We start from the raw sequence: 10648 nt of genomic DNA, 5'->3' as shown, positions 1-10648 counted from the left end.
ATGCAGCAGTCTTGAAATTGCCAAACGTTTGAAGCGTGATCACCGAACAATCAAGTGTTTCTTGGCAAATAGCCAACAGGGTCGCAAGAAGCATGTTGGGCAAAAAAGGCACAAAATAACTGTCCATAAATTGAGGAAAATCAAGCATGAAGCTGCCAAGATGCCATTTGCCACCAGTTTGGCCATATTTCAGAGCTGCAATGTTACTGGAGTATCAAAAAGCACAAGGTGTGCCATACTCAGGGACATGGCCAAGGAAGGAAGGCTGAAAAACTACCACCTTTGAACAAGAAACAAGATAAAACGTCAAGACTGGGCCAAGAAATATCTTAAGACTGATTTTTCCAAGGTTTTATGGACTGATGAAATGAGCGTGACTCTTGATGGGCCAGATGGATGGGCCAGAGGCTGGATCAGTAAATGGCAGAGAGCTCCACTGCGACTCAGACACCAGCAAGGTGGAGGTGGGGTACTAGTATGGGCTGGTATCATCAAAGATGACCTTGTGGGACCTTTTCGGTTTCTACTGCCAGTTTCTGGAAGACAACTTCTTCAAGAAATGGTACAGGAAGAAGTCCTTCCTTTACCACTTCTTGAAGAAGTTGTCTTCCAGAAACTGGCAGTAAGTTTGGGAGTTGAGCTTCACTCCAGCCTCAACCCGAAAAGGTCCCACAAGTTCATCTTTGATGATACCAGCCCATATCAGTACACCATCTCCACCTTGCTGGCGTCTGAGTCGGAGTGGAGCTCTCTGCCCTTTACTGATCCAGCCTCTGGCCCATCAAGAGTCACTCTAATTTCATCAGTCCATAAAACCTTTGAAAAATTAGTATTAAGATATTTCTTGACCCAGTCTTGATCTATTATCTTATCTTTCTTGTTCAAAGGTGGTCATTTTTCAGCCTTCCTTACTTTGGCCATGTCCCTGAGTATGGCACACCTTGTGCTTTTTGTTACTCCAGTGACGTTGCAGCTCTGAAATATGGCCAAACTGGTGGCATCTTGGCAGCTTCATGCTTGATTTTCCTCAATTCATGGGCAGTTATTTTGCGCCTTTTTTGCCCACCGCTTCTTGCGACCCTGTTGGCTATTTGCCATGAAACACTTGATTGTTCGGTGATCACGCTTCAAACGTTTGGCAATTTTAAGGCTGCTGCATCCCTCTGCAAGACATCTCACAATTTTGGACTTTTCAGAGCCTGTCAAATCTCTCTTCTGACCCATTTTGCCAAAGGAAAGGAAGTTGCCTAATAATTAAGCACACCTTATATAGGATGTTGATGTCATTACACCACACCCCTCCTCAATACAGAGATGCACATCACCAGATTTACTTAATTGGTAGTTGGCTCTCAAGCCTATACAGCTTGGAGTAGGATAACATGTATAAAAAGTATCATGTGAGCAAAATACTCATTTGCCTAATAAGTCTGCACACAGTGTACACAACTCTGGCAAAAATTAAAGGAAACCTGTCATCAGAAATTTAGCTTGAAACCTAAACGTTTCCCCCTCTGCAGCTCCTGGGCTGCATTCTAGCAATGTTCCTGTTGTTTATGTGCCCCCTTTCTGACCAAAATAAAGACTTTATACAGTGGTACTTTTTTGTATTGAAATCTTGATAATGGTACACAGGGGCGGGCTCTCTGGTGGCCGTTAGTCTGCCTCCTGTCGCTTTAGGCCGTCCCCCATCGCTCCATTCCATACTTCAGGACGCCGTCCACTGTGCCCGAGGTGCCGTACACGCGAGGACCGCTGGTCACGTGGTCGCAGGCAGGAAATTATGGGCGGCGCTGTGATTGCATCGCAAGTGTCCGCCCATCATCTCGTGCCTGCCCTTTCCCCTCTGCCTCCAGTGTTCCGCGCAAGCGCTGGCCAGATTACCTGATGTCACCTCTCGTAACCAGTGGTGTCCTGCTCCGCTCCTCCCATCTATTTCCTGCTGCAGGGCAAGATGGGAAAGAGGTGACGTCGGGTCATCTGGCCAGCGCTTGCGCAGAACGCTGGTGGTAGAGGTGAGAGCGTGACCACGAGATGATGGGCGGGCACTTGCGATGCAATCTCAGCGCCGCCCATAACCTCGTGCCTGCGCACACGTGACCAGCGGTCCTTGCGTGCCCGGCACCTCGGGCGCAGTGGGCGGCGTCCTGAGATATGAAATGGAGCAATGGGGACGGCCTAAAGCGACAGGAGGCAGACTAACGGCCAACAGAGAGCCCGCCCCCGTGTACCATTATCAAGATTTCCATACAAAAAGGTACCACTTTATAAAGTCTTTATTTTGGTCAGAAAGGGGGCACATAAACAACAGGAACATTGCTAGAATGCAGCCCAGGAGCTGCAGAGGGGGAATCTTTTAGGTTTCAAGCTAAATTTCTGATGACAGGTTCTCTTTAAGAGACCACGGCAAAATTGTCAGTTTTTCTGATATTATAGATATATTTTTTAGTTAAATGTAAATTGATCTTTTGCTCTATAAACTACTGACAACATCTCTGAATTTCCAAGCAAAGGATTTTGTATTTATTTTCTGAAAAAGAGAAATTGTCACACTAAAGCAATGCATTGCTTTCAGACCTCAAATAATGCAAAGAAAACAAGTTCACAATCATTTAGAAACAACCATACTAATAATGTTTTAATTCAGGAAGAGTTCAGAAATCAATATTTTGTTGAATAACCATGATTTTTTATCACAGCTTTCATGCGTCTTGGCATGCTTTCCACCAGTCTTTCACACTGCTTTTGGGTGACCGTATGCTAGTCTGGTGAAAAAATGTAAGCAGTTCTTCTTTGTTTGATGGCTTGTGACTATTCATCTTTCTCTTGACTACATTCCAGAGGTTTTCAATGGGGTTCAGGTCAGGAGATTGGGCTGGGCATGACAGGGTTTTGATGGGGTGGTACTTCATCCACACATTGATTCATTGATTACGAGTTTTCAGTGTTGGGGAACATTGCCTGAACAGAAAGAAGCAACTGTTTTTCCTGGATAACCTTGTATGCTGCTTGATGCATACGTCCTTCGCAAAGTTTAATCTGCCCAATTCAAGCCTTGCTGAAGCATCCCCACATCATCACCGATCCTTCACCAACTATTACAGTGAGTGCAAGACACTGTGGCTTGTACACCTCTCCAGGTCTCTGCCTAAGCATTAGACAACCAGGTGTTGGGCAAAGATGAAAATTAGACTCATTAGAGAAGATTACCTAACTCTAGAAATTGGGCAGATTAAACCTTGCGAAGGACGTAGGAATCAAGCCGCATACAAGGTTATCCTGGAAAAACAGGTCTTTTAGCATATATTACTTATTCATCCCATGTCTATGATACCTATTATTCATTTCTATAATTTGGGACAAAGAAGTTATCATATTCATTCTTTTATTTATTCTTTTTTTTAATTCTTTTTGTATGTCCAATGATAGAGTGGTCATTCAAGCCGGGGTCGGTACCAGGAGAGGTCACAGTACATTAGGACAATCCAGAGACGTGGTCCAAAAACAAGCTGGGGTCGGTACCAGGAGAGGTCGCAGTACATTAGGAGAATCCAAAGACGTGGTCCAAAAACAAGCCGAGGTCGTGTCCAGGAGAGGTCGCAGTACAATAGGAGAATCCAGATACGTGGTCATAAAACAAGCCGAAGTCGTGTCCAGGAGAGGTCGCAGTACAATAGGAGAATCCAGAGACGTGGTCCAAAAACAAGCCAAGGTCGATATGCCAGTAGAGTCAGACAAGGATCCAGGCACTAAACGAAAGCAAAAACAAGTGAGGGTCAAGGGGTCAGAAGCGCTGCGGAATATGTTAGAGCTATAGAAATAAAGATTATTATTATTATTATTATTATTATTAAAATCAGGAAGAGAAAAACCAAAGTCAGTCCAGGTCAGAAAACAGAGATCACAAACACAGGCGCCCACACTGCACTACATGCAAGAAGTGCGACTGATACCAGACTGGGGAAACCTGAACACTAGAAAAGCAGAGCACTCACTGGAGAGTAACAACCCCTGAGTGATTCCACCCTTCCCAGAACCAGCATGGAGAATAACACAGAACATAACCAGACGGACAGCTCAGCCCCCCCCAGATACCAGATACAGCAACATACAAGAGTCAGAGCAGTGCAGTGTGGAGGTCGTGACTCCAAGAAAGATTTCTGGTGGGAGGTCCACCATGAATTAGATGAGCTGTGGCATCATGCCCCCACGCCTTTACCCCATCCCAGCTCTGCCCTTTGTGTCGGTGCTGTCCGAAACTGAAATGCCAAAAGTTGATATCATTATCCACTAGAGATACAAAGGTGCATGAAACCCCAAATATTGATAAAATTGTGACACTTTATTTTATTAAACAGTGATTAAAAGGACAGACTAAAAATTAGCCAGATGTCCACTGGGGGGCAGCATTGTATCAGATATCAATAGTTTATATATGAAGATTCTATATAGCGGAACATAATGACGTTAAAGGGAACCTGTCACCACTTGTTTTGGCTATAAGCGGCGGTCACCACCACAGGGCTCTTATATACAGCATTCTAACATGCTGTATATAAGAGCCCAGGCCACTGTGAGAACATAAAAACACTTTATAATACTTACCTAACAGTTGTGCTGTGGTGGAATTGGGTCACGGAGGCGTCTTTATTGTCCGGCGCCGCCTCTTTCGGCCATCTTTGTCCTCCTTCTTCTGAAGCCGCGGTGCATGACGTGTCCGACGTCATCCACACTCGCCGGCATTCAGGTCCTGAGCAAGTGCACTTTGATCTGCCCTGAGCAGAGCAGATCAAAGTATTGTAGTGCGCCTGCTCAGGACCGGCGAGTGTGTATGATGTAGACGCGTCATGCACACAGGCTTCAGAAGAAGGAGGACGAAGATGGCCGAAAGAGGCGGCGCCGGCACCGGACAACGGAGACACATCCGTGACCCAATTCCACCGCAGCGCGACCGTTAGGTAAGTATTATAAAGTGTTTTTTATGTAGTCACAGCAGCCTGGGCTCTTATATACAGCATGTTAGAATGCTGTATATAAGAGCCCTGTGGTGGTGGCCGCAGCTTATAGACAAAAAAAAGTGATGACAGGTTCCCTTTAATTGAAAAATAACACTGGACAATTAGCACTTTTGATAACGCATGTTCCCACAGATGATGGAAAAATATTGTAATTAATTATCACATGTAAAAGAATAGTAATGTAAATGAATGTGTGTTCAGTGGGCTAAATAGCCAGTAGTACTACAAGTGAAACAATAGCTGAGCAACCAAAGGTGAAGAGCAGACCTTAGTAACATATGAAGTGTATCCAGACCATAGTGAGAACACAAGTATAAATGAGTACAGACCTGTTGTAATGTAGACGTCAATATGGGATGATAACAGCAAGCGCCGGCTCTTGTATTGTTTCACTTGTAGTACTACTGGCTATTTAGCCCACTGAACACACTTATTCATTTACATTACTATTCTGTTACATGTGAAGGTTAATTACAATATTTTACCATCATACGTCCTGATTTATGTGGGTACATGCTTTACCAAAAGTGCTAATTGTCCGGTGTTATTTTTCAGTTAACGTCATTATATTCAGCTATATAGACGCTTCATAAATCACTATTGATATCCGGTACGATGCTGCCCCCAGTGGACATCTGGCTAATTTTTAGTCTGTGTCTTTACCACTGCTCAATAAAATAAGGTATTACAATTTTATCCATATTTTGGGTTTCATGCACCCTTTGTATCCCTAGTGGATAAGTGTTTTGAGTACATATAGGGGTGCGCCCCCAGATACAATATAAAATAGTCTTCTATAAGGAATGTAGAAGTGAATGAAAGTTTTTACACAACCTCGAGCTGCACAAAAATTTTGTGAATTATCAAAGTTTTTTCCCAGATTTCTATCAAAACCCCTTTGATGAATCGTGCGCTGTCCATCACTGCTATTAGTTTATCTTCTATGTATGGAGCTATTTGGCTTTTAGTAGTATTTTGGCATAGTATGTGTGGCACTGCTATGTACACTGACAAATACGCATAGTATTTTTTTCAATATATGGAGGTAGGGACAAACCATTAGGACTTTGCTCTGGGCCCCATGATTTCTATATACGCCCCTGATATTATATAATTACCGGTCATTCTGATGTCTGGATACTGCAGCAGGAGAAAGTTTCTCGAAAGAATCTAAATCAAGAAAAAAGCAAATGTGAGACAAATGTGAGAGAACATGAGTCTTGGGGGAACATTGGTCAAAAAGACTTAAGGGGGTGTTACACGCAACGACATCGCTAGCGATGTCGCTCGTGAAAGCACCCGCCCCCGTTGTTTGTGCGTCATGGGCAAATCACTGCCTGTGGCGCATAATATTGCTAGGACCCGTCACACGTACTTACATTCCTAGCGACGTCGCTATAGGCGGTGAACAGCCTCTTTTCTAAGGGGGCGGTTCGTGCGGCGTCACAGCGACGTCACACGGCAGGCGTCCAATAGAAGCGGAGGGGCGGAGAGCAGCCGCATGAAAGACACGCCCACCTCGTTGCCGGAGGAGGTGTTGTTCGTTGTTCCTGGGGTGTCACATGTAGCGATGTGTGCTGCCTCACGAACAACGAACAACCTGCGTCCAAAATCAGCAACGACATTTGGGAAATGGACGACGTGTCAACAATCAACGATTGGCATTCATATTCGTGGCATTCATCCACGAATATTGAGGGAATTGAGCTCCGTAATCGACAGACCGCTGTATCTCATCTTTTTAGACTCACTTGTAACAGGGTTGGTGCCTCAGGATTGGAGGATTGCTGATGTGGTACCAATATTTAAGAAAGGTAAGAGGGTAGATCCAGGAAACTACCGTCCAGTAAGCCTGACATCAGTAGTATGCAAAGTTTTTGAGGGCATTTTAAGGGATGACATGCAATAATATATTGCAGAAAATAATATGATAACTGACAAACAGCATGGATTCATGAAAGATAAGTCGTGTCTAACCAACCTGTTGGGGTTCTATGAGGGGGTAAGTTCAAACCTGGATATTGGTAATGCAGCTGATGTGATTTATTTGGACTTTGCAAAGGCATTTGATACTGTACCACATAATAGCCTTATACTAAAGCTCCAGAAGCAAGGACTAGGGGACACAATATGCAACTGGGTAAGGAATTGGCTAAAAGATAGGAAACAAAGAGTAGTCATAAATGGTACATTCTCTAAATGGGCTATAGTCAGCATTGGGGTGCCGCAGGGATCTGTGCTTGGACCGATTCATTTTACTCTCTTTATTAATGACCTTGTGGATGGGATTGATAGTACAGTGTCAGTCTTTGCCGATGACACCAAACTATGTAGGATATTAAAAACTGACCTGGATAGTACAATATTACAAAAAGATCTGGATAAGATGTCAGAATGGGCAGATACTTGGCAAATGAGATTTAATGTTGATAAATGTAAAGTAATGCACCTAGGACAGAGTAATCCAATAGCTGCGTATACATTAAATGGAAGTAAACTCGGGACTACAGAACAGGAGAAGGACTTGGGTATTCTCATTACAAATAAGCTGAGCAGCAGCACTCAATGTCAAGCAGCAGCTGCTAAAGCAAACAAGATTCTAGGGTGTATAAAAAGAGAGATTAGATCCCGTGATCCCAACGTATTGTTACCCCTCTATAAATCACTTGTAAGGCCACATCTGGAATACGGGATCCAGTTTTGGGCTCCACATTTTAAGGACATTCAGAAGTTAGAGTCAGTTCAAAGGCGGGCAACTAGACTATTACAAGGAATGGAAGGCCTCCCATATGATGACAGGTTGAAAAAGTTATATATGTTTAGCTTAGAAAAAAGACGTCTCAGAGGAGATCTCATTTATATGTATAAATACATGTGTGGTCAATATAAAGGACTGGTACATGACTTATTTCTTCCAAAGACAGTACTAAGGACCAGGGGGCACTCACTGCGAGTGGAAGAAAAGCGATTCCGACACCTAAATAGGAAAGGGTTCTTTACAGTTAGAGCGGTCAGACTGTGCAATACACTACCACAAGAGGTAGTAATGGCAGATACTATAACAGCTTTTAAAAAAGGGCTGGATGATTTCCTCAGTACACAAAACATTGTTGGTTATAAATGACTTAGTGACTAAATGTAGAACTGGTGGAGGAAGGTTGAACTAGATGGACCTAGGTCTTTTTTCAACCTAAGTAACTATGTAACTATGTAACGATTTGGTGAGTATTTTGCATCGTTAGTGGTCGCTCGTACGTTGTCACACGCAACGATGTTGCTAACGAAGCCGGATGTGCGTCACGAATTCTGTGACCCCAGCGATATCTCGTTAGCGATGTTATTGCGTGTAAAGTCACATTTAGACTTGAAACCAGATTTCGAGAACATCAGGATTCCTGACAGGCTTTTCTCTGATCCTACCTTCCTAGAGGACTATATGCATTTATCATTCTATTAGGGGATTGAAGTTTTATCTAGATGACTATGGTCATTATATGTTCTTCTTGTCTTTCTTAAAGCACTCAGCATTGTTTGTTATTTCACCACCAGAGAGGTATCAGTAATATATACTCCTTGCGTTTAGTAGAATACTTACCAGCTGCCGTCTTCTGCTGTTCTTGGCTTTGCTCTGGTCCTGTTCTGCTAGTTGTGACCTGCCGGATCTCCACTGTTTGCTGGACAAACCCGAGGTCACTTCTCAATGCAAATCTATGAGAGCCAAAATGAAATTCTCATAGACTTACATTGAGAGTTTGTGACCATTACCTCTGACTTTTGGCCAATCAGAAGCTGCAGTCACAAGATGGCAGAACGGGAAATGCAGAAGACAGCGGCTGGTAAGTATTTTACCTGGCCAGGGAACATGCATTAGTGATGCCACTGATGGGGTGAAATACAAAAGAATGGTGCAGTGGTGCTTTAATATGTAACACACAGTATACATTAGTATTCACTGAGCACAATATAGACACCCAAAGGACTGGTATATGATAGAGAAGCCTGGATAATGATGGTGATGAGAGACCCCCGCTTAGTACATGTGGGATTGGTGACGGGGGGCACAAGCTGTGTATTCTCTACATTGCGCTCTGTACAGAAGACTGAAAACCATGAAATCCCCTGTAATGTCTCCATACAGGAATGCAGAAGAGAAATCAAGCTTGGTTTATTATTAGTCCCCATTATTCACAATGAAAAGTAACACAACATAAAACTCCTGCATTTACCTCAACAATCTCCTCCATTGTCTGTAGCCCCTGGAGACAAAATACAATCCCATCACAATATAGTAATACATATAGAGCAAAGCCATGCAAAGTAATAAACATATAAAGGACAATGATTTCCTGAGATGGAAGAGTAAAGGCCCTGTCACACACAGAGGCAGATCTGTGGCAGATCTGTGGCAGATCTGTGGCAGATCTGTGACAGATCTGTGGTTGCAGTGAAATTATGGACAATCAGTGCCAGGTTTGTGGCTGTGTACAAATGGAACAATATGTCCATGATTTCACTGCAACCACAGATCTGCCAAAGATTTATCTCTGTGTGTAACGGGGCCTTTACATTATATGTGCTGTGGATTAGCGGAATTAGCTGAAAACATCTGGAATCATCAACTCCCCCACAAAGTGGAAGAAAATCGCAAAACAGGTGAAGACGTATAAATAAGACCAAAGAAGACGCAAGGAGAAAAATGAATTGTGTGCAAACGAAGAAAAGGCAGAAACTAAACAAAAAAGGTGCAAAGGCAATGAGGAATCGGGCACAAATGTTTTCTCTGTACTTTACTCATCATTAAGAGGTGCTAATAATTTATACTGCAGAAACACGAGTGTTGTCAGCGAAAGAGCACAGTGAAGGATCGCACCATCCAGAATCCTGATCATGGGCACGGACGTTGCTTTGTTCTGTGGAGAACACTAGTGTCTCAACAGGAGGGATGACACTGCGCCCAGAATCCTTCTTCTGTGGAGAACACTATCGTCTCCGCAGGAGGAATGACACCGCATCCAGAATCCTGATCATGGGCCTGGACGCTGCTTTCTTCTGTGGAGAACACTAGCGTTTCCGCAGGAGGAATGACACTGCATCCAGAATCCTGATCATGGGCACGGATGCTGCTTTTTTCTGTGGAGAACACTAGCGTCTCCGCAGGAGGGATGACACTGCGCCCAGAATCCTAATCATGGGCATGGACGCTGCTTTCTTCTGTGGAAAACACTAGCGTTTCTGCAGGAGGGATGACACTGCGCCCAGAATCCTGATCATGGGCCTGGACGCTGCTTTCTTCTGTGGAGAACACTAGCGTTTCTGCAGGAGGGATGACACTGCACCCAGAATCCTGATCATGGGCACGGACGCTGCTTTCTTCTGTGGAGAACACTATCATCTCCGCAGGAGGGATGACACTGCGCCCGGGAATCCTAATCATGGGCATGGGCGCTGCTTTCTTCTGTGGAGAACACTAGCGTTTCTGCAGGAGGGATGACACTGCGCCCAGAATCCTGATCATGGGCACGGACGCTGCTTTCTTCTGTGGAGAACACTAGCGTTTCTGCAGGAGGGATGACACTGCGCCCAGAATCCTGATCATGGGCACGGACGCTGCTTTCTTCTGTGGAGAACAC

The 10648-nt window shown here is 44.1% G+C and overlaps 1 protein-coding gene across 1 annotated transcript in view; it reads right to left on the bottom strand.

Annotated features, from left to right (window-relative positions):
• Positions 1 to 3423: 3423 nt before the first annotated feature.
• Positions 3424 to 10648, bottom strand: part of LOC142296146 (uncharacterized) — a 68461-nt gene continuing 61236 nt past the window's right edge. The window contains exons 20-22 of the mRNA XM_075339416.1: positions 9245 to 9274; positions 6137 to 6188; positions 3424 to 3749 (exon numbers count right to left, since the gene is read on the bottom strand). Coding sequence (XP_075195531.1) covers positions 6140 to 6188; positions 9245 to 9274 — 79 coding nt within the window. The 3' untranslated portion in view covers positions 3424 to 3749; positions 6137 to 6139. The remainder of the gene's footprint in view (positions 3750 to 6136; positions 6189 to 9244; positions 9275 to 10648) is intronic.

This window comes from Anomaloglossus baeobatrachus, chromosome 1 (genome assembly GCF_048569485.1).
Source record: "Anomaloglossus baeobatrachus isolate aAnoBae1 chromosome 1, aAnoBae1.hap1, whole genome shotgun sequence".
Taxonomy (NCBI): domain Eukaryota; kingdom Metazoa; phylum Chordata; class Amphibia; order Anura; family Aromobatidae; genus Anomaloglossus; species Anomaloglossus baeobatrachus.
This window is presented reverse-complemented; position numbering and strand designations above follow the sequence as displayed.